The sequence below is a fragment of the Mangifera indica genome, chromosome 17, assembly GCF_011075055.1.
Source record: "Mangifera indica cultivar Alphonso chromosome 17, CATAS_Mindica_2.1, whole genome shotgun sequence".
Classification (NCBI taxonomy): domain Eukaryota; kingdom Viridiplantae; phylum Streptophyta; class Magnoliopsida; order Sapindales; family Anacardiaceae; genus Mangifera; species Mangifera indica.
This window is the reverse complement of record NC_058153.1, coordinates 3,242,450-3,266,573: the sequence shown is the minus strand read 5'-3', so window position 1 is coordinate 3,266,573 and position 24,124 is coordinate 3,242,450. Positions and strand designations below refer to the sequence as shown.

At 33.5% G+C, this 24,124-nt stretch overlaps 3 protein-coding genes across 4 annotated transcripts; 1 reads left to right on the top strand and 2 right to left on the bottom strand.

Moving 5' to 3' along the window:
• Window positions 1-449: 449 nt before the first annotated feature.
• On the bottom strand, window positions 450-7,699 carry LOC123199886. 2 transcript variants are annotated; one of them, XM_044614910.1, is made up of 14 exons: window positions 7,124-7,690; window positions 5,583-5,638; window positions 5,271-5,445; window positions 4,670-4,771; window positions 4,346-4,417; window positions 3,893-4,009; window positions 3,608-3,685; window positions 2,990-3,052; window positions 2,814-2,910; window positions 2,603-2,681; window positions 2,318-2,529; window positions 1,749-1,894; window positions 1,178-1,300; window positions 450-909 (listed from the first exon to the last, which is right to left on the bottom strand). In XM_044614910.1, the coding sequence occupies exons 1-14, from the start codon at window positions 7,208-7,210 to the stop codon at window positions 757-759; spliced, it is 1,560 nt and encodes a 519-aa protein (XP_044470845.1). In that variant the 5' UTR covers window positions 7,211-7,690; the 3' UTR covers window positions 450-756. The 2 variants fall into 2 exon arrangements, 1 of the variants encoding a protein (XP_044470845.1); XR_006498457.1 differs by having other exon boundaries at window positions 1,745-1,894; window positions 7,124-7,699.
• A 4,543-nt stretch (window positions 7,700-12,242) lies between these two features.
• LOC123200182 (senescence/dehydration-associated protein At4g35985, chloroplastic-like) lies at window positions 12,243-17,213 on the top strand. The gene is made up of 5 exons (XM_044615329.1): window positions 12,243-12,914; window positions 15,792-15,925; window positions 16,028-16,194; window positions 16,682-16,766; window positions 16,875-17,213. Exons 1-5 carry the CDS (start codon window positions 12,342-12,344, stop codon window positions 17,044-17,046), a joined length of 1,131 nt encoding a protein of 376 aa, XP_044471264.1. The 5' UTR covers window positions 12,243-12,341; the 3' UTR covers window positions 17,047-17,213.
• A 1,156-nt stretch (window positions 17,214-18,369) lies between these two features.
• LOC123200700 (probable protein phosphatase 2C 6) lies at window positions 18,370-22,226 on the bottom strand. The gene is made up of 4 exons (XM_044616039.1): window positions 21,692-22,226; window positions 20,134-20,421; window positions 19,779-19,884; window positions 18,370-19,037 (listed from the first exon to the last, which is right to left on the bottom strand). Exons 1-4 carry the CDS (start codon window positions 22,160-22,162, stop codon window positions 18,730-18,732), a joined length of 1,173 nt encoding a protein of 390 aa, XP_044471974.1. The 5' UTR covers window positions 22,163-22,226; the 3' UTR covers window positions 18,370-18,729.
• Between the last annotated feature and the right edge of the window lie 1,898 nt (window positions 22,227-24,124).

Sequence of the window (24,124 nt, the reverse complement as noted above, 5' to 3'; positions counted from 1 at the left end):
ATTTCGCTATCACTACTCAACTTCTTTTTTCCTTCTTGGTCTCATCTTTGTTTTAGACAAAGGCATCAGTTCTTTGATACGATTGAATTACCCCTTTGTTAATTACTTTTTTAAGTTCAAAATGACTGGCCACAGCATGCCACCCGAGTTTTTGACATGATTGAAGACTTCTACATTGGAGACCTGGAGCAGTAATTTGTGATAGCCAGTGGCTTATAAAACAACCAACAAATGCATCTAGAAAACTTTATTTCTCTTCTCTTGGCTTGGGTCCCCCACCCGGGGGAAAAGTATGAGATCTTTGGACGGTTGTGCAAGCAATTGTTTGTTTGACTGTCACTTCAGTTTTTATATATATATATATATCTACAATTTATCAGAATTTGAACAAAACATCTTATCGCACAACAAATCAATGTCAGATTTCAGAAATCGGGAATTCACGACAGTGTCTAAGATTTTGAGTTTCAGCTTTATAACAATATGTAGAATTACAGAACAAGAATCAATACAAATTACAAGATCAACCCAGACTACAGTGGGTTGATTCTCAAGAATCAAATCGATTGAATAAGGGATAAAAATGAATGACCCAAAACTTCCTAATGCCTAAATCACTAACACCAACCAATTTGAATTTGCCTAGAGATACAATAGAACCTGATAATAAAACAAAGATAATTTACTTCTAACGCCCAATCAGACGTCTGACCTGCAAGAAGAGTGATAACAATATTTTGCATGAGGAAGCTTACTCTAGATATCATATTTCTTAGGCTGACGCCGCTGTGCCAAACTTCTGGCCAAGGAGCTGAGAAATGACATCTTTTGTGGAGCTGCTTTCCTATCATACAAATGCTTTCCTCCCAAATCGGTAAAAGTTGGACCCATATCCCTACTTCGTTCAATCTGCACAATGCGTAAATACTGCCATTAACGAAATGACATCGACTCATAGACATCAAAAAAAAAAAAAAAAAAATCATTAGTTCAATCCTTCTCTAAAAGATGCAGAGATATTAAAGAGCTTTGTCAAAGCAACAGATTGTTACTCTCTGAGCCTTAGAATATATTGTTTTAAATCATATCTCAAGCACCAGTAATATTCCTGAAATTTAGCTTTGAAGAAGAACTCACATGCAGAGAAAAATAACACTTTGGCCTTAAAAGGGCATACCTTGCTTATTTTCCCATTCCTCAAGTGATATCTGATACCAGACCAATTGATAGACTGAGAAAAATGAGAACGAAATGCTGATAGAGGGTATAAAAAGTTATCCACCAGCAGCGCAATGAATACCTGCTCAGTAGTAAGTCATGTCATTTACGTTAGACTATACTCATCAATCATCTTTATGATGCCCCAGCTCCTAATAAAACAATGCTCAGATTTCAGTTTAAAAATCAAGCATTTTGTGTTTTTTTTCAAATCCAATATAATCAAGGTCATTTTTGGAGTTTATCACCAGTTGTTTAGTAAAATGCATTCTCTGTTTATAAATTCCTACTCTCCAGTAGTGTTCTTTTATGTCTTTTTAGATTTAAGAAACAGACAATTATTTTCAAAACAAAAAATCAACCACCAAGTAAAGACTCATCCACTAATTCATATAAAGCTTAGGGTGGGTTATTGGGTTTGAGGCGAATTAGCACAAAGGGTTTATAAAAAAAAATCATATAGAGGCAATTGAAAACTTTTGAACACTAGGAAGAAAGTCCACCAAGTGAAAAGAGCTAAACATACTTACAAGGCCCCAGTTATACGTAGCAAGTGAAAGTTTTGGTGCCTCTGGGGATAGCATGTTGCACAGATGGACTTCTATCCTTGTCAAGTTCCACATTGATAGAAGTTCTGTGAAGGTGCAAATAGCTAGGCAGCTTACCAGTAACAACCCTGTTTGAAAAAGCAGTTGGACCAGCAATAAGAATGTAGAATTATTACATGCAAACAAACTGCAGTGCTCCATCTTAAGCTTCTCACTCATAACATATAAAACATCAGCAGATAAATTGCAACCTACAAATGTGAAAAGTGTGGGGATAATATACTCAACAGGACGTGACTGTTTCTGACATTTCTAGTGGAGAGAGATTAAAAAACACCAACCTAGATATCAATATATAATAGAACATATTACATGAAGCAGAGGGAGGGAGGGACTGTAATCCTATAAATCTATAACAAATATCCCTTGTTCAGATACAAAAGCTGTATCATTACATAATAGGTTAAAACACAACTTCATCCAGCATCAGCATAATAAATTTCATGTGAATTAGCACTAACCTACCTAACAAGGATAATTAGTGTGCTCACCACCAGAAGTACTGTTTGTTTCCTCAGGTGAATACCCTTTGATATAGGTCTGCAGGGCAGCTGCTACATGTATCACAGCCATAAAGTATGGTGCCACAAATCCCCATGATAGATAACAGTGAGAAGAAAACAATGCACGATTCATTATCCAATTAACATTTGATGTGTATGATTCCAAAACAAATGTTTGCTTCCTCAAGTAATTCCAGTACCTACACAACAAGACAAAAGTTAACACAGAATAAGTGCTATAGAGTCAAGTTCAAATGAATAAATATCTCAAACCTTCCAAAATTAAGATCACTTGCAAGGGGATGAGGAAAAACAGCAACTGAAGGTGATGTAATCAGCCTCTTGTGAGCCCCTGAGAGATAAAACAAAATAAAAAGGTTGACAGCCCATGTTAATATAAACTTGTGATTTGTGACCATCAGTAGACAGATTGCTTCCCAGTCTACTCTAGCCAGCTTGTAGAAACTATTGATGAGTATGTTACCAGCAATAGCTGCAAGAGTCATATCATCAGAGTAACCACCATCTCTAAGTTCAGAGACCACACCATATTTGTCAAGCCTAAAATCATCAGCATGCATCTGGAAACAATACAGAAAAATTAGAATAAAATTTTTAAATGGTACTTGTAGCACCAGAAAATATGGTATAGCTACTTGCCATCATGCACCCTCCCCATAGAAAGAATGTTCTCCCACCAGTAGCAAAGCCCATTGAACAAGGCTGCAAGAAAATTCAGCAGGTAGTGAGTGATGGAGAAATCTTAAAATAACAGACATGGCAGGCAATGGCATATAACAAAATCAGCCCACTAATGCATAGTTCTACATTCATTTACAGAAATTTTTGCAACTAAATCAACTGACTCCAGGGAAAAAGCTTATCCAAATCACTTGGGATCAGCTCTTGGCAAACAAATTCAGAATAACAACACAGAGATACCATCACCTATTAAACGATAGGCTCCTTTGACATTAAATAGGACTTGATGCTCACAATGATAGCATATCATGCCATTCTCTTACTTTAAAACAAGACAGAATACCTTCTTTCTGACACAATACTTGGCATTTATTAAAAATAAAAAAATTTGCTTCCCTCTTATCTAATTCATACAAACTAAGGGTGTGAGTTTATCATCTGCAGTCTTGTAACTGCACATATATTGAGATCAATGAAACAATTACATTAGTCATAATACAGGGCGATATTAGCATTATACATACAACCTGTAAGCATGAGAAAAAAGATGAAAGGAAGTTATAGATTGCACCATACCATATGATATTCATAGATACAGTAACTTCCTAAGCTTCCAGAAGGTAGATCAAGAGGGTATCCTGTTTGAATAAAAATCTGCACGCCATTGCAAAGAAAGTTTACAATCATAAGAAATTACTGAAAAAAAGATTTACAATAATAAGAGGATCTCATTTTGAACCAAAGCTCATAACCATAAAATAAGGATACACCTGAAGAAAAAAATGCACAGGAAAAGATAATTATCCTGAAACAAAGACAATTTCCTTGATGTTAGGCATATAGGTGATTGTGATGTGGTACCTCGGGATTCTTTTCCATCTCAGCAGTGAGCGCTCCTATTGTCCCAGGGTGAAGCCTAACATCATCATCCAAAAACAATACATACTTGCTGTCTTTATGCATGTTCTCTACCCCAACCTTCACAAATGAAGCATATCTATGATTAAGCAGTGACTGAAACCATGCTTCTAACAGAGACATATTAGCAAAATATTCTAGGTGAAAAATCTAAATGAGCTTTGATTTCCAGACAAGCTTGTACATTCAACACATCTCTTAGGCTTTCTAGAAGTAATAGCATAGAAAGGGCAATGTTCATGAGCCATCTAATCTCAGTAAGAAGTGAAGTTTCAGATAGCCATTTCTTAACACAACCTGACTTCTTACAAAAGAATATGAATACACAGTTATAAGATATCATCAATATCTTTTATATACAGTGGACATGTAATAGATTCTTCACTTGTTACATACCAGTTGGTTGTGGATTTTCTGACTACAAGTTGTTGACAAACCAGCTATAACAATTTTAGCATCAATGTCATCCTGTGGACACATATAATGCAAATAAGTCAGGAAGGGAAGCCATGGTACAGAAGTCCAAAATGATTCCTCACGCTGCCACATCCATGAAGCATAGCTAAAGAAAAGCACTCAGGTTTAACAGCCATAATTCCACAGCATCAAGGATGGAGAAAGCAAAAAAGAAAATAATTATCCTCCCAATCATAACATGCATAACTTACAAAGAATATGCGATGACAAGAGCAAATCACATTCAGTGGATTAGATGTGTACCTTAAAATCTGACAATAACCTACATACAGCATGGTAAGCAGGGTCTTCTGTACTTTCCAACACAAAAAGAAATTCTAAAGGACCACCATAAAGTGACATAATCTGCATAGAGTAACAAATGGAAGTCAAACCATCTCAAAAACATTATTGTTTCTGGCAACTAAGAGAAAAAGGCTTGCAAATGAAACTTGAAATTCTCTACTATAACAATAGCTATTATAATAAAAACAATCTGCCCAGGTATTAGCTTCAAGCTGTTGAAAGCCCTCATCTGGTTAGATCTAGTACTGGGGAGATGAAGTATCGTCAATTTTATTAACTTCTTGTTGGGAATAAATGTTTTTGAAACTAAATCAAGCAAACTTGGGCATCTAACAGATACAGACTAGACTTGTTCAAGCCTTTGCCTCATAAATAAGTTGTGCATCTGCTTATGCGAGGAGGTAACATGTATGTGCCTTAATACACATAGTGACGAACGCAGTCATGACTACCCAAAAAAAATCAGAACAAAAAAGGTTAACAGATTTCTCAAGAGCAAGCAGGAAAAAAATTGAAAGCACTCAGTGCTGCACAGAACTTCTATACTAAAAAGACTCACCTGAGTTCTCCAATTGTGTAAATTGTGTTCTCCAAAACCTTTTAGAGGCATGACCACAGTCACCCTTGGCAAATTGACCTGATTGGAGTGCTCAAGTTCATTAATATCATGACAAAGAAATGCAAAGCTATTGCCATGTCTCATGCTATCTTTCATTTGCTTGATCTCCCTATTCCTGAGAGACAAAAGAAGAAGAAGAAGAAAGAAAAGAAAGAAGTCATACATCGCATAAGCAGTGCCTCAAATTTTAGTACAGAGTGATAGCAGGTGATAAGCCTTGGAGGCCTGTCACCATTGGATTATAGAAAGTACCTGACATAGGCAGCAAAAGCCCATCCAATTGCAAGAGTTAAGCAGATTACACACCCCTACACCATATGTAAGAGATTCAGATTGATACCAATGAAATAAAGAAAAAATTAATTGACCAAAGTTTCAAACAAAAAAGTTGGAAGATAAAACGGCAAGCAAGCAGTGTAGGGCAATGATAACAAATATATAATGGCCACAAAGCAAGGGTCAGCTCATATAATTCTTCAGATTCTCTTCAACACCAAATGATGGTAAATAACAAAGTCAATACACAAAGGAAAGCTAGAATGGCCATTCATGTACAAAAATGGGATTCTGAAGCCATTTACAGTTCCTAAGGTATGGTATAAACTATTGAAACCATTATAATAACTATAAAGCTTGCTCTCTGGTAACTTCTGAAACATCAACAGACGTGACAAGTCAATTATCCCATTAGGTATAATTCTTCTGCCTCACACTTCAATTAGAATGTGCAACCATGCACTATTAATAACATTTTTAAGGCCAGTAAAAAACTGAGAAATCTCAATCTTGTTACAAAAGGAAAATTAAAAAGGCTACACAGGGAAACAATTTTAGGATTCTGTCACAGTTCACTTCATTCCTAGACTCTCCCTCCTTTTTCCCTTGACAAGTAACAGAAACTTGTGTATTAATGTTTAAGTGATAAGCAAAATTGTCAACAAGTTGTCCACAAAAAGAGAAAAAAATAAATCCCTTTAAAATTGAAAAACATGTTACTAAATTCTCACATAATCATTTTCTGAACTCAATTCTCTTATTTCAGAACCCAATTATAGCAGCAGAACGACACCTTCTGCCAACCTAAGTAACATTTTACTTACAAGATCACTCATTAGACTAAGATAAGCAGAACAGCATCTCCGCAATAACAAAAAACAATGTGCTTATCAGTTTTGGAGTGTTAGGTACTATCCTTCATCCGGAACTTCTGAAAATTACAGTAGTTTGAAGCATTTTAGAGCTTAAAAATCGTCATTGGGCCATTTTCTATTACATAATATATTTTATACTAGTAGTAGTTAAACAATCACGTAGGATGATCATAACTAATAGCAAAACTTCGAAAAAATGAAGAAAGTGTTCTTATGACATAAATTTCCATTCCATGCCAAGGCAAAATAATTGTGGCCAAAATTCAAAACCTCCATTATGCAGCAGAAAATGCCAATATCACACCTTACATTAAAAGTAACTATTCAGAAAAAATTTCTACAGTGATGTTCATGTATAGCCACTTGATATAAAAACTGTTCGATCTAAAAGAGTCAATTGGAGAGCTTAACTGGGTCTGCTATGACAGGAAAATCGGGAATTGAAACTTCAAAAGGAAGATTCACAATAAAGAAAAAGAAAAGACACGAAAACACATTTAACCAAATCAAAATTTGGAAGCTTATGAAATTCAAATTCCAGAAACTAAAAATTCTTCTGAAGAAATAAAAAAATTATGGAGTACAAACAGAACTGGATCTAAATTACAGTAAAAGAAAACAAAAACGAAGCAAGTGACTAACCTGGATCTGAATGAAAATAGCAAGAGGACTACAAAAAGCTTTGGCGAGAGAGAAGAGAAGAGAATCGATAGAGTCCAATGCAGGCATTGTTCCCCTTGCTCTCTCCTCCCCCGGTATCAAATCTAATCTATCACCTCTAGCTAGCAACAGACCAAATAATAATAATAAGCAGAATGTGCGCCTTATTAACAGATCGCCATCAACGGTGAAGTAGAGCAACCGAAAAACCAGATGCAGAGAGGCAGGATGAGAGAGAAAGACAAAGAGGGCAGGTGCCAGAGACAGCGTAATTATATCTATTAATATTAATATTTTTTTTATTATTTTGTTCTTTTTCGGGAAATTGACCTGTTGAGGGTGGTGGTACTGTGTGTATTGAAGAAAGATAGAAGAGGGAGAGACCGTTGGATGGCTTGTTACAGAGAAGTGAGAAGGAAACGGAGTGGATTTTGGAGTCGTGTGAGTTGGCAGGCACGTGCGGATGTTTTACCCATCGATCTCTCTTTTCTTCATAAGAGCCCAGGGAGAAAGAGGATGCTCCCTACAAACCGAATCTTCTTCGTTGGCTGTCGCATCGCGTTTAAAGCGTTTCTAAGTGCACATTGTTTGTTTTTGCTACGCCAATTGCATTTTAGGAATACAGTTGCATGTGCCTGCAGCCTTAACCTACTTAGATCGTCGGAACGGGGCCATCTGACATCACTTTTAGGGGTGGATAGGAGGGCTAGTCCGAATATCCTTTGCTCGACACCAATTTAAATGAAAAATTATTTGATTCCATTTCGTTAAATCAAAATGAATGATAATTTAAGATTAATTCAAGGGAAAACTAATTTAATTTGATTTAATTTAAATTTAATTTAAATTTATAATTTTAATCAATGGTTTTAAAGTGTAATTTAGTTTGATTTAAATTTTTAGTTTGAATCAATAATTGAAATTCATGATTTTATTTCGTAACTCATTGATAAAATAATATTGTTTTATTCAAATAATACGTAAAATTTTTAATTTAAATTTAATTGAGTCATAAATTAGAATAATCAATTCAAATTATAAATTTAAATTGATTCAAACTATAAATTTAAATTATCGATTTGAACTATGAATTTGAATTAAACTTGAATCAAATTAAATTAAACATCTTATTGTTTGAATTTAATTTGATTTTAAAAAATAAGTTAAATCTTTTAGATCGAATTCAAATTAAACAAATTTAAATTATCTTAAATTTAGTCGAACTAACTTTTAAAGATTGAAGTGATTCGTTTGAGATTCAACCCTGATCAGGACTCCTGTAATATGGAAACCAAATTTAATTATAATATTTAATTATAAATAAAAAATATCAGATCTGTGTATATATTGGATGAATAAATAATTTTAATTTGCCTGGTTGTATTCTTGTTTTGGTGTGGTGAAGATAGTTGTCAACTTTTCCTCTGTATGAAATTAATTAGGCCAAAACGCAAAGTTAAGTGAAATGACAAATTTTCGCCCACCAATTTTTTTAAATCTAAATATTCACTATTTTATTAAAATTATTTGTTACAATTAAAAATAAAAATATTATTTAACTAAAAATATTAAAAAACTAAAATTTTATCATTTTTTTAAATATTTAAAAAACTAACTATTTTTTCTATCTAAAATTTGAAAAGTGATCATTTTTTTTTATTAGGGTTTACTCAAAACGTAATAGCGATTTCGACAACCTTCTCTGCTCTAGCCACCTTCTTTCTCCCAAGATCTCTCATTGAAGATGAAGATGAAGATGGAGATCTTCGGCTCTATTGTGCAAATTCACCAACAATAAAGATGGGCAACAATCATGCGACCTTCGTTCTATGGTTTGAATCGATGACTATCAAATACAAGGACAGAGGCAACTATCGAAGATGAAGATAGAGGCGACTGTTGATTCGAATCTTAGAGTTTGAGGGTTTAGGGTCATCAGGAGATTTGATGACTTTAGTCGATTTTGCCAATCTAGCATTGTTGGGAGTGACAGATCTTAGACGAAAGAAGGTTATTGGCAGAGAAAGCGACTAGAGAGGAGAAGATCGTTGGAATCATTGTTGCGTTTTGAGTATACCCTAACAGAGGAAAAAATGTCATTTTTTAAATTTTGGGTAGAAGAAATTTATTAGTTTTTTTAATATTTGATGAGTCCGAGGGAAAAAAATGTGATAAAATTTTGGTTTTTTAAATATTTTACCTAAATAATATTTTTACTCTTACTTCTAATAAAGAATTTTAATAAAAAGATAAGTATTTGGTTGACGAATGAAAATTTGTCATTTCACTAAACTTTGGGTGAGAATAAATTTTTTGGGTGAGCATAACAAAGCTCGAGCTCAGCTTGACTTAATAATAATATAGCTCGAGCTCGGGCTTATTGAGCTCGTTATGCTTGAGCTCAAGTTCAGCTCGATTCGTTTCAAATTTGAGTATTCGTTATTACAACGACGTCGTTTTAATACATATTAATCAAAACGACATCATTTTGTATCAAAAATTTTAATTTTCAAACTTTGACAATTAAGCTCGAGCTCGAAAACATTGACTCGAGCTCGCTCAAGCTGACTTAGGGCTGGCTCATTTTCAGCTTGTTTAAACCAAGCTCGAGCTCGAATGGGGTCGGCTCAAATCTAGCCCTGCATGTGAAATATAGTCCATTCCTTTGGAAGTTCTGTATGAAGGCATGTGGGATGCTCTATTTCAAAATCATTTAGCATTCTGACTACTGGCCTTTGATCTTTGTCTGCCCCTTTCTAAATAATTGATTGGCCTCTGTTTTCCATTTTCAATTTGAGACAAATTTTACATGAATTGAGGATTATCCAGCATTGGATTCTGATTTCTCGCACCTACTCCACTGTGGCACAATGGTAACTTTCTCAGACAACATTTTTTTTTTTTAATTTGTAATCCCCGTTAATTATTGGCTAAAAGATTTATTTCAACCCAAGGTTTAATCTATTCCTATATCCACCCATGAGCTTTTACAGTTAATAAAATCTATTAATTTTAAGGATAAAATCATTGTTTAATTAATAATATTAAAAAATATAAAAATTTACATCATTCCCCTGCCCCTTTGTTTAAAAAACTAATTATTTTTATTCGGGATTAAGTTTTGAAAAGTTGTATTTTTCTATAGGGTTTCAATTTTTCTAACAAAATCTCTCCCTTTCCAACAACACCCTCCAATCCTTTCTTTCCCTTCTTTCGAAGTCATTTTTGCTAGAGAAGATGAGTCTTCATCTAGACGAATCAATGAAGATGTTTATCATTATCAATTTTAGATAAATGATGTCAAAAGAGACAACTTTCAAATTGTTGTAAAGGGAGGGACAATCACTGGGAGAGATAGAGAGTGTTGGAGAAGCCTACCATTTGTTGGAAAATTCTCCTAGAAAAATTGAAATTCTAAAGAAGAAAATACAATTTTTCAAAGTTTAATATAGAAAAAAACTATTAATTTTTTAAATTTAAAAGAGAAAAAAATAAAGTTTTATTTTTTATAGTATTATTGGTAAAATAATTATTTTATTTATAAAACTAATAAATTATATTAATTTTAATGACTTATAAATAAATATTTAAATTTTTAAAACTTAAAAAAATAGGAGTTTGAGGATCAACTAAGCTTTGGGTTGGAATTACTCCTTTGGCGATAATTATTTGACGGGATCTTCTACGCTATACCATACTGGTTGCCTGAAATAGGACAGCTCCCTGGTTTTAATTTTTACTTTAGTTTATTGGTGATCAGTCTTTAGACTTTGGAGCTTAATTTAATTAATTAATTAATTATTTTTTAAAAGTTGAATAAAGAATATTTGCAATTTGATCAAAATCAATCTAGTACAAGCTATCCGGTCCAGGAATTTAGCCCAAATTGTATCGGTTGCTGTGCTCTTCAACATGTCTCTCATAACACCCTTACAATCAAGAGGAATGAATTGGGTTGGGTCGCCTCTTTTAAACATCTACACTCATTTTTTAAGGACACGGGCCAGCCAGTATTAACCTTTTGAGCAGCTACCCAAAGTTGATCCAATAACACATCCTGACCTTGTTTCCCTAGGCGACAACAACCCACCTTAAGATTTTAATTACGCCGAAAGACTTGTCCTCACCAAGGTTTAGTCTTACACCCTTCTAAAATTTTTTATTGGAAACGAAAGTAAAAATATTATTCAAAAAATTAAAATTTTATTATATTTATTTTTTTAGTTTTAAAAATTAATAATTTTTTTAAAGTAAAAATTTAAAAAGTGACTATTTTCTCTCTATTAAAATTTACTTAAAAGGTAACAATAATTCTAATGATACTCTCCTCTCCGATTGTCTTCTCTGCCAACGATCTTTTTTCTCTAGAGATCTATGTCACTTCCAATGATATACGAACTGACAAAATCAGACAAAATCCATCAAATCTTGTTTGAATGTATATACCTCAAACTCCAAATTTTCGAATCAATAGTCATCTTCATTTTAGTCTTTGGCTTTGACATCCATCAATTCAAACCATAGAATTTTTTTGTATTACTAAAAATATAAGAGATATTAACCCTATTTTATAGTATACAATGACATAAATATATCTTTTGAGTATTGAAACTAACTTTTAAGCTGAATGAGTGGATGGAAAAGTAAACTTTCAAAACTTAAAAAAAATTTAGAAATTATCCCTGTTGAAGTGAGACTGGCAATCGGCCTTATTTTGGCAGACTGCATCATATGCAGATTTCGATACAGGGAAAAGAAGCAGAAATTTCACATAAGCTAGTAAGTGCATCCTGTCAATCTCATCCCTTGGTTCCATCTATGATATCATACATTAATAGTATACAGGTTAATTTTTTAATATATATAATATTATTATATAATTAAATATTATTTTATTTTTAATTTAAAATTATTTAATAATATATATTTATATATATTAATTTATATATTTAAAATAAACACACGTTATTTTATGGATAGTTAATAGGATTGATTTTACTTACCCTTCCACTTGCACCGAAAGCAAAAGCGACTTTGGGCGGGATATATTCACTAGGAATAGAATAAAGCTACCTAAAAAAACGAATCCATCACAAGACTTTTTTTGTAAGCCAGTTTCCTTTTTCCACCATTCTATTCCCTGTCCTTTTAACATCACAATCACTCGTCTTCCTAACAAAAATCCTACTCATAACTGAAAATGGGTTGTTTCAGACCTCGTTCCAAGGCCCCCTACGCCATGAAAACTTCTTCTTTTCCATCACAACAAGAAAACCCAGCACCCAGAAACCTCAAGCAAGAGGTTTTACTCACAATTCCAGGATGCACAGTTCACCTCATGGATGAAGGAGAAGCCATAGAACTTGGCAAGGGTGACTTCACTCTCATCAAAATCCTGGATGAAAACGTTTCTCTGGCTACCATCATTCAAGTTGGCGATGATCTAAAGTGGCCTTTGACGAAAGATGAGCCGGTGGTGAAGCTTGATGTGTTTCACTACTTGTTCTCATTGCCAATGAAAGATGGTGTGCCACTGAGCTATGGAGTGACGTTTATGGAGCAGTATGGTGGCAGTTTGGGCTTGCTGGATTCATTCTTGCGTGAGCACTCTTGCTTTTCTAGCTCAGCCTCTACCAGGAAAAGTGGTGTTGACTGGAAGGAGTTTGCTCCCAGAATTGATGACTATAATAATTTCTTGGCCAAGGCGATTGCGGGAGGGACCGGACAGATTATTAAGGGGATTTTCAAATGCAGCAATGCTTACACTAACCAGGTTTGTTTTCAATTTACTGAAATTTCAAACCACTAAACCTGCGTTAATATTCAGGTTAATAATTATAATCGTGATTTCCTGTCCATTACTATATGACTAATACTATCTATACAACTTTTATGTATAAATAATAACGTATCATCGTATAATTAGATAGTTATATATATTACAACAGGGTGATTAACTTTTTTCAACTTAAGTTTTGATTTAAAAATGGGCCAAAGGACTATTTCCCACCCAAAGTATGCGTTTTTCTCAAGTTTCCCTTCATTAACTTTGAAAATACCATTTACCCATTCATGGGCTGTTAAATTTAACGGAACTCTAACCCCTAAAAAATTTATCTCATTTTCACCTTTAAAATTTCAAAAACTAACAATTTTCTTCAACCCAAGTTTTAAAAAACAGTGCTTTTCCCCTTAGTGTTTTCAATTTTTCAAAGTTAGTTTTCCGGTGCTGTTTTTTTTCTTTCCGACGACCTCCAGGCCACTCCTCTTTCTCTTTAGCGTGACCTTCTTCCGGTGATTATGCTAGGCACGGTCGTCTTCGTCGACGACAGTTCCCAAGACAACCGTTGGAAAGAGGCCGCATCGGAGAGGAAAAAACAGCTCCAGAAAACTAACTCAGAAAATTGAAAACCCTAGGAGGGAAAATGTAGTTTTTTAAAACTTGGGTTGGGAGAAATTGTTAGTTTTTAGGGTTTAGAGAGAAAAATAAAATCTAATTTAAGTTTATTTTTAATAATACAGATAAAATAACGATTTTACCCTTGAAACCATTAATTTTAACCGATTATGAGTGGATAAATGATATTTTCAAAGTTAATAAGGGGAAACTTGAGAAAAGCACATACTTTGGGTGGAAAATAGTCTTTTGTCCTTAAAAATGCTATTTCATCCATTGCATACATAAATTATATTTTTTTACCCAAAATCTACGAGGGGCAAAGATAGCTTATGAAGGTAGAGTCAAAGTTGGAGTACAGCTGAAGCCGAGTTTGCCCAGATAGGGTTATAGTGAAAGATCCTAAATCTTATTCTTGCTTGGCCAACTCTTAGTTTTCTGCTACTTGGAAGTTGACAATGAGCAAATGGTGAAGATTGAGTATTTTTAACATAATTTACAAAATTAATATGAAAGTTTATTAAGACAGTACATGTTTTGATTAAGGGACACTTGCACCGTGTTAGTTAAGCCAACACGGACGCGAAGGTTAAAAAAAGAAGAAAAAAGCGTTAATTAAATTTAATTTTTAAAATAGTATTTGTAAATTTTGTTAAAGTGAGAGATAATAAAATTTTTTGATTAAAATCACTTAATTTTATATTTTCCTACCAAATGAATTGAACTTATAGATTATTTTTTTTATTAAATTTACTAAACTTTTATATTTTTTAAATAAAATAATCAAATTTTATGATTTCCTAATAAATGTACCAAACTAATATTTTGTTTTAAAGATAAAATAAAGCAACAATTATGGTACGTTTAATATGAAATAATTAAAATTTGGCTTTTTAAACAAAGAAAATGTGAAATTTCAATCTTTTTAATAAAAACATCTAAAAGTTTGGTCCATTTAACAGAGAAAAATAAAGTTCAATTTTATTAGGCCAAAGGACTATTTCCACCTAAGTTTAAGTATGTTCTCAAAGTCATACTTATGGGATTTGAAAAACCTGAAATCTCACTTATGACATTACTCTCGTTAAAATTCTCAGTTAAAAATAGGGATAAAATCATTATTTTATTAATAATATTAAAAAATATAAAATTTATTATAGATTTCTTTTTAAGTTTTAAAAACTAACAACTTCACCTCTAACTAAAGTTTTTTAACTTTGAAAAGACACATTTTTTCCTCAAATTTTTTCTTCACCTCTCCGGCATCGACGACCTCCACTCTCCACCCTAATCTGTTGGCCAACTCACATAGACAAATCTAAAATGGATCTCTTTGTCGAAGACAAAGAGATCGGTGAGATCTAGGCAAAGAGATATGGACTCTTCGTCGACAAAGAAATCTGGATCTCTTCGTGGACGAAGGATTCAGATCTCTTCGTCGACGAAGAGATGACGAAACGTCCAGATCTCCTTGTCGACGAAGAGATCCAAATCTCTTCATTGGCGAACAAGCTTTATCGTCGTCCTTTCCAAATCACCGAAGAAAGTGGTTGAAGGGAAAAAAAATTCAAAGGTTTTGGGGGGGAGGGGGGGAATATGATTTTTCAAAGTTTAAAAACTTTTGGGGGGATAAAATGTTAATCTTTAAAACTTAGGAGAGAAAAATGTAATAAATTTTATATTTTTAAATATTATTAATAAAATAACGATTTTACTCCTATATTTAACTGAAATTTTTAACTCTAGTTAATCAATAGGTGGGATTCAGGTTTTTCAAACCTCATGGGTATAATTTGGAATCGCACATAAACTTGGGTGGAAAATAATCTTTTGGCCATTTTATTAATAGAAAAAATATAATAGTTTGATAATTTTGGGTATTATCATCTCTTAAAGATGATATAATAATTTTTAAAAATAATATAATAATTAAATTTTTGATACTGTATCAAGATTTTTTTCTATTAACAAAATTAATTTCCTTTTAATAAATGAGTGACCACTCAAGATATAAACTATACCAATGGATGATACAGTCTAATTTATAAATATTTTTTCATCTGATAAAATATAAACCATATTTGCATTCATTATAAAGCAAACAAATTATATTTGATATTTAAATTCAAATTTTTATCACATTTATGAATTATTTAAAAAAAAAAATCTGTCCATGATAATTTTCGAAAGGTAAAAGGTCCAAATGTTAAGATTGCTTTGGTTATTGAGCCTAAAGAGTAACGACAAAAGCAGGTTCAGAAAGGGGGAGAAATAATTCTAACTTCTGCTTCAGAGGGGAGAAAAGGGGCCACAGCTAGAGAAAGTAGCAGTAGTAGCAGAAGCAATGGGCCCAAAAACAAGAATGGAGTCAACAAAAGCTTAAAACGGTATCCTGAGATAAGAACAATGTGATTAAAATGCCATGTGAAGAGCACCAATTTTTCAAACAAAATGATTGATTTTTGCTTGGTGTTTGGTTTCTTGTATAGTGTGAGAAAGCTGTCCAAGATGACAGAAAAGTTAAGCAAATCTATGCTGGATGTTGTCGGGGTGGCCACTGGATCAGTGATGACACCTTTGGTAAAATCCCAAGCGGGCAAGGCAATTTTAGCCTCAATTCCAGGAGAGGTCATCCTGGCTTCACTTGATGCTGTCAGTAAGTAAAACCTGAATTGTTAAACTTAATTTTGATCTATCATAACTAGGCATATCATATAAAATATCAAATTATATGTTTAATCTATATACGAAATCAAAATTAGAGAGGTAAAATATTTTGTATGAGTCATGCCTCCAAATTTATCGAGCTTTTGAGAATCATATGAAAATTGTAGGTTTGTAATGACTAATTTTCTGCTCCTCAAACCTTCTTATTTTTAATGAGAAAAACTATAACTTTCGGTGAGAGAATTTAGCCAATTTATAGGAAGACTCTCTCATCAAAGCTCTAACAACCCAAAAACTCAGAGTAAATCATCAACCCAAATCAGAATATTTGAAGTGTATTAGACAAACCCTTAATTTCCTGGTTTGAATGAATGTTATCTCGTATATAGGAAAATTTCTAACATGAATTTTAGATGTAAGTGCTTAATGACATTTATAATGTGGTAACTAAATATGCCTTCTCTGAATAAATACAGACAAGGTTCTAGATGCAGCTGAAGTTGCAGAAAAACAAGCTGCGTCTGCGGCCACCCAGGCTGCGACCAGGGCAGTCAGTGAGAGGTAAAATTAACCAAAGTGTGCCATGTTTGATTACTTTGGCCTATTTAAAAGCCGCTTTTGCCGTTTGCCAACTTCCTTAATTTGTTGACGTCTTTGATTTCTCTGCAGGTACGGTGAAAGTGCAGGGGAAGCGACTGCAGATGTGCTGGCAGCTGCCGGGCATTGTGCTTGCACTGCTTGGAATGTTTTCAAGATAAGAAAAGCCATCAATCCAGCATCCTCAGTTTCCACAGGAGTACTCAAGAGTACAGAGCAAATCAGAAGAAATGGGCGATACTGAGAGGATTTCTTTATTTCAAGTTAAAAACAATGCCTCTATGTTATCAAGATGTATGCATTCCAGAAAACAAACAAAATGCAACCCACTTGTGTGTTGCAAATTGAAGCAGTTCATTTGCTAAGCAGAAAATCCTTTACCGTAATGGGCAATTAATTAAAATAGTCATATTTGAGGGGTGCAAAAAAATTAGCCAACACTTTTGGGTGCGGTTAGTTTGGATAATATTTTGTTATTAAAATTACAAAATTATCTTGAAGATAAATTTTCTAAAAGATTACTGAATATAAATGATCACTATATATGATGAAATTTATTAAATATAAATAATTATTGTATTTAATTAAAGGTAATAAAAGAATACTAATATTTTTTTATTTAAATGTTATTAAATATAATTATTTTATATTATTTATTATATTTATTAAAAATAAGACTAATTTTATCCTAAAAAATTAATAAATAAAAATATAATTATAATAAAATCAAGATTACTTTTTAATACCTAAGATAGAAATGATAACTAAATTATCTCTTATATTATCTGTCACATCACCACCGGTAATAAAAAATTATCAAATTTTTTTATTATTTATAAATCAAACAAAACAATATAAATAATAAAAAATAACTTATCATAATAATTTTTATGCACCTCCAACCAGACAACCCCGAGAGTAATACCGATGTAACCGACATGGGGTTGGACAAATTTGTCCTAATATATAAATAATGTTGTGACCAAATTTGACCATATTTTGAATAAAATGGAATCAAATGTTAGTAAAAAGTGGTTTATCCTTTTTTTTAACATGATGGATTTGTGTTTTCCATTTCAGGTTGGGGTTCAGGATTTTTTTTTAATTTTGAATGTCATATATTTTGAGTTAAAATTGGCTTTTAACTGAGAGAAAAATTGTTTTAGAAAAGTTTACATTGTTTCATTTGGCTTAGAATTGAAAATTTGGTCAGTTGATAGGCGTGAATTGCCTTGAGACTTTCGGAGAAGTACTTGGACATCATACATGCAATTGCCCTCTTATTGACCTTTTTACATACACAAGACTCATTTTTCACAACCACCCATCTTGAAAAATGAATTTATAAAACTATTTATATATACAATAAAATTATATATACTCACTCTACATACACAAATAAATACATACATATATGTGTCATCGTATGATTGGATAATTTTTAATTAAAGATAAAATAACACTCAATTACATGATGACATCGTATTACTCCTATATATAAATATTAAGAAACAAATAATTAATAAATCCCTTCAAGCTTGAGCTAAAGGAAGAATTGGAGCTGAAATTGGAGAAAGAACAAAAGACAAGGATTAGGAGAAAGATACGTTTTCATCCTGACACCTTGTCTTCATTATCATATTCATGTATATACTGAGGAACAACTTCAATTTATTTTAAATACTTCATATTTGATTTGCCTTGGCCAAACCAATTAAAATAGAGGATTGTTCTACCACTTTGTAGTAACAATCTGGAGGAGGAAGAAAATGTCATATGGGAATCTGTTTTCATTCATAGAATTAGTGTATCATCACTATGTCATCCTGCAAATCTCATCTCTGAATTAACTTTAATGGGTCAAAGAGAACTGGATTTGAAGGAAAATTTAGGCACAGAGAGAAATTGGTTGCATTACCCCCTTTTTTCATTGTCCTTGCTGGCGCCTTCTCCGGAGCTTTAGATCAACAACAATGATGGAGATGTTATCAGAACTGTTTTTTCCATAAGCTATATCCTTGAGATTATTGGCCACGGCTTGCGCCGGAGAAACATCATCATTTATCATCCTGCGTCGCCGTCTTAGAAGGCGACGAGCAACCCCTCCGACTTCTTCGTTTGTCATAACATCCCACAGCCCATCACTTGCTAAAATCAAACACTCATCCTCATCACTTCTTGTCATGAAAGTTGTCTCTGGCACTGGTATTATCCAAGGCCTTAAGTACCAGTCACCTGACCACATCATTAAGTAATAAGTACACTATAAATAACAACCCAATAATCTCATGTTCGAAAGTCTCATTTTTATAATGAATAAAACTAAATCTACAAACAAATTTTATTAAACTTATCTATATAAATTAAAGGGCATCATATGATTGGATGATGAGAGTATTTGCTAATTTCTTTTTACTTCAAAATCATTCAATCAGAACTAGAATAGAAAGTAATAGCATCATAATGCAAATGCTCACATCAAATTCTTGGTACCGACAAACAATCAAGCATATCATGAACAGATTAATTGCTTCCCCCCTTTTTAAAATCACTTTATCACATACTATCATATCATATTAAATACATAAATTTATAAGATTTGTTTATACATGTAGTATTACTCTTCTTTTAAACTAGAATAGAATTTAATAGCATCATATAGTAAATGCTCACATCAAATTCTTAGTACCAATGAACAATCAAGCAAATCATGAACACATGTTTCAGTTTCCTATGGTAAATTATGGTTCACATCTGAATTGATAAACCTAAGCAGATATTATCAGAGGCTTCAAGTAATGGTGAACCAGCTAATTAAATCCCTATTACACCATTTGGTCACCCTTATTATAATGGTGGTGGTTGAGAGAGCAAAATGTTAAAAGCCTTTGATCAATAATACAATGGAAGCTAAAGCTTCCACAATTGCAAAGCAAGAAATCTGAAAAAAGTGGAGGAATAGAGTTAAAAGGAAACCTATAGCTCTGGACATGGCAAGAACTCCAAAGACCCTGGCACCATTCCAGTTTATGACTTTCCCTCCCTCCCTTTCGATTCTCAAGAGTTCGTCCTGTCTATCGGGCTGTAAAACCAACGAGAACAATGTCTTCTCAGCTCTATACATTAATGAAACATAGTTCCCAGAAAACCATAACTTGCCTATAATTACTAAAGTGGCTTTTTACATTCTTTTAGACCCGAATATGTTTTAGGGGATAAAATTGTTTTTTTTTTTCAGTATGAACATACAACAGTTACAAGAAGTGTGTCAATAAATTAAATCCACCAAAAACAAATAAATGAGCATGGAATTTAAGACTGGCGAAATGACCTTCTGATCGACGGTCAAAGGTATTGTTTCAGTCCCACGACATAGCACAGCCCTTGAGTCGCCACAATTAGAAGTAATAATCTGGCAGCCTGATAGAACCGTAACTACAGCAGTTGATCCAACCATTTCTGGTGCTACAGCCTCTGTAAGGATCTCATTGTCAGCCCTCTTGAACCCATTACAAAATGCCATTTCCCATCTCTTCTGCCACTCACAACCATCACCGGCTGCCCGATCCCACTCTTCAGCTATCACCTCATGCATCCGCTCAGCACAAAATTTAGCCACCTAATAGTTACCGCCAAAATTGAAAGGGTAGCATCAGATGTAAATAAAAATTTTCCAATAGTCACGTTTCCTGTTCATAACCCAAACGGATGAGTTCACTTATACTTCAACAGACAAATTCTGCTATGACACATGAATAATGTTGTCTATGCAAACAAATTGTAAAAATTTATTGATATTGATATGATAATATTTAAGTGATAGATTCTAAAAATAAACAATCACTCTAATAAATCATAAATTGACATTTCAATTTGTATGTAAATTTGTTCAATTTATTTATAAACATACTTTTATTCAGATATGCATAATCATTAGTAAGTATACCGTTTTGTAACCAAAAGTGATATAATAAATTATAAAAAAATCAAAATCAAAACAGATGAAACCTCATTTACAATGAGTAACATTTGTACAAAAATAATACTATATATATATATATATCTATTTTAAAAATATAAATAATTATATATTTATATATTATTATATAATTAAATTCGCACAGCTTTGTTGTTGGTGGAATGATAATGGTATTTTTGCCTTCTACTCAGATATTTTGGTGAAAGACCAATGGGTATTGACACCTTTCAACACCATTACCTAATACTTTGCCGTATGAATAATGACTTCTTATTAGACTTTTAAATCTAATAAACTTAAAGAAAGAAAAAGAACTTCAACTTGCTTATATCTGATGCGAGCCAGGTGGCATACAGACGTGCCGTGATCCCATCATATCATAAGTCATATCATAGTTTTCAGAATGAAACCTGAAAGTTGTCGCAGGATCGAAGATCTAAACCCCCACTAGACTTTATTTCCAAGAGAAAAGGAAAGAACAAGAACTTGTCCGATGACATTTATTTCTACATTTTTTTATGATAAGATGGACGGTGATGATTCGTCTGTGACGACAATTATCATGCGCACAGTAGTGACGTTACAAATACCTCACAGACACAGGTTTTCTTAAGGTCACTGCACTGGCGTTTGAACTCATAATAATATCCGGACGGCTACAAAAGAAACGTGTCTTCCCTGTACAACCACTGTTACTATCACACGTGTCTTCTATCCTCGGAATAAAAATTGCATCTTATTTAATAGAATAATTTGATATAAATATATACAATCGAGACATAGAGTAATAATGCTATCTCCAAGAATCCAGGTCCTATAGTTTTAAACGATTTATTTAATTTAATTGAAAGGGAAAAGTAAATAGAAGAGGTTAAATTTTGTATTTACCAAACATGAGGAAAGTGTGTACCTGTGAGCCACCATGGCCATCATAGACGCCGAAGAAATGGACGGGAGAGATGTCAGAGGATGTTCTAGAACCGACAGACGTACAACCACCAACGTGATCGCACGTGCAAGACATGAAAGCAGGTCTAACGGCGACGGCGTCTTCCATCTCTTTCCGTCTCCCAATCACCGAAGAAAACCCCCAATTAAGTCGTTGATTATTCCTTCCCACACACTTCCGTCTCGTAGTTATCATCGTCGTTAGCCCATGAACGGGGTCCACCAGCTTAGGGACTACCGCTTCCTCCACCACAATAACCGGAATCTCACCGGAACTAGTGGAGATGTCACCAGAGCTAGAGGTGCTTCTACAATCTTCGGTAGTGAGTGTGAATGAGAGGCCTGAACTAGTAGAAGCGAGCTCGGTGTCTGGCAATGAGTTGACTCGGTCAAGTTGAAGCTCTTCTTCTTCTTCCTCTGATAAAGGTTCCATGTAGTAAGCGTTGTGAGAGAGAGATAGAGAAACAGGAGGAGAAAATGTGAGAGAATCGAATGAGATAAAAGAAGAAAGAAGGGAGTGATGATAGATTGACACGTAGTATACAGATATGACTCAATGACACACCATCAGAAAATGAGAAAAAGAGGCATTGATTGTAAGTCGTACTCTTTCGCTTTTTGAAGCACGCCACGTGTCCTTCCTGATCTGGCGCTGCCACGCTGGTGTTGTACGAAGGTTGGGACACCGATTTATTATTATTCAATCAGGTAAAGTTTCTCTGGTAGACTGTATTCATTTAACAGAATGCACCCGCAATCAACGCCACGACAATAATTTGTGTGATCCAGTTGTCTAGCACTAACTGTTTTAGCGGTGAGTATGATGTACTAGATTATAACCCACACGGGACTTTGTTAACTTGCACGTTGCCAGGGAGTGGGTCCCAGGTTAGGTAGAATTAGATTATCTGTGTAAAACTGGAACAGTACTACCTACTGTGAAGTGCCACGTTGAAATATTCTGTATGATTACAGCATTGAAAAAGAAGACGGACGGCCACTATTAGCCGATCATTTGGTGACACTTCATCACAGATTAAGAGATGGATGGTGATCCACGGCAAGCAAGTGGGACCGTTGAAAGACACAGAATGGGAAATCCGGTGGAAGGGTCCCACTGATTACATCAAATCAGTAGGCTCCGATTGGATGCTATCAGATGAAGTGGCACTCTATAAAAAAGGCTAAAAACGGAGATTGGATCTTCCAAAAAACCTGGACAAATGTCATGAATGGAGATATTCCTTGAAGCGCCTTAATTCCTGCCTTATCCTCTCCTTATGATTCAACTCAACAAGGTATTTTCATTTACGCATCAAATTATTAAATTAAATTCATATCAAACAATTAATTCATTTTAAATTATTAATTATTAATGATTTAGATACTGTGTTCAGATTTCTGTTCCTTTTTTTTTTTTCTCTGTTGTTTGTCAAAGATTCGGGGAAATGGGAATAAGTTTATTTAATTACCAATTAAAAAATAAATAAATGTTAAATTACATTATTCACCTCGCGATCTAACTTCCTAGACAGCTGTTTAGGGGAGAACTGTTGATAACTTAGTTGTAATGAAAGTTATATATGTTTGGACTTGGGAGGAGTTGGTAGAAGAGCAACATATGTAATTGTAACCCACAATTAATTAGTATTTTTGATAAAACTATAATTTTTCAACTTTCAAGTTTAGAATGACTATTTACCCACCCATCCCTCAAAGTTTATCAATCAGGTCGAATATTTATTATTCATTGGTGTTGATATCGAATGTTACACCAATAAAAAGTATACTAAATCATTGAGATTTGAGTGTAAGTATATGAATAGTTGAATTTAAGTAAGATGAGATGAATGATTTTTTCATTATCTAACCTAAGCAAATTTTGTATGTGTTTATGTTTATGGTTACTATTGACATGTGAAAAGAGAAATTACAAGAGAACTTCTTCTTTCCCCCCCTCCCTTAATATAATTGTCCTATATTGATTGGAAAAGAAAACATAGGAAACTTACATATTTGTGGAAACTGTGTTGTCAAATACTTCAACATGACTTTTAGTTTATCTTAATGTGACTTTCAATATATCTTAATCCATTGAACTTGAAGTAATTTCTTGTAGGCCACTAGTCATTGGATGTTACTAGGCACAAGAATTCTATCTGCTAAAATGATTCTCAAAAGTTGTCTTCGAATAGAATATTTTGACCACTCAACAAATGCCCCAAGTTTTAAGAGGACGAATACTAATGCTCAAATGTTTATTATATTCTACATAGATATTTAAGATCGTGGCTTCTGAATCAACGGTAGGTGGTAAGAATTATATGCGTCACATTATAAATCGTGTTAATCAAGTTGCTTTAGAAGTCGTGATGTCTTAAAAGTCATGTTTCTC

Bases quoted from the DNA above. Each gene is read 5' to 3' on its own strand.
- LOC123199886 (XM_044614910.1), bottom strand. From the start codon at position 7,210: ATGCCTGCATTGGACTCTATCGATTCTCTTCTCTTCTCTCTCGCCAAA. The intron at 4,010-4,345 runs GTATGTAACAAG...TCATTTGTGAAG, and splicing joins AGAAAATCCACAACCAACTG to GTTGGGGTAGAGAACATGCA. The intron at 1,895-2,317 runs GTGAGCACACTA...TTTTTCAAACAG, and splicing joins AACAAACAGTACTTCTGGTG to GGTTGTTACTGGTAAGCTGC.
- LOC123200182 (XM_044615329.1), top strand. From the start codon at position 12,342: ATGGGTTGTTTCAGACCTCGTTCCAAGGCCCCCTACGCCATGAAAACT. The intron at 16,195-16,681 runs GTAAGTAAAACC...GAATAAATACAG, and splicing joins GGCTTCACTTGATGCTGTCA to ACAAGGTTCTAGATGCAGCT. The intron at 16,767-16,874 runs GTAAAATTAACC...ATTTCTCTGCAG, and splicing joins ACCAGGGCAGTCAGTGAGAG to GTACGGTGAAAGTGCAGGGG.
- LOC123200700 (XM_044616039.1), bottom strand. From the start codon at position 22,162: ATGGAACCTTTATCAGAGGAAGAAGAAGAAGAGCTTCAACTTGACCGA. The intron at 20,422-21,691 runs GTACACACTTTC...GGTAACTATTAG, and splicing joins ATGGCCATGGTGGCTCACAG to GTGGCTAAATTTTGTGCTGA. The intron at 19,038-19,778 runs GTTTCCTTTTAA...TGATGTGGTCAG, and splicing joins TGCCATGTCCAGAGCTATAG to GTGACTGGTACTTAAGGCCT.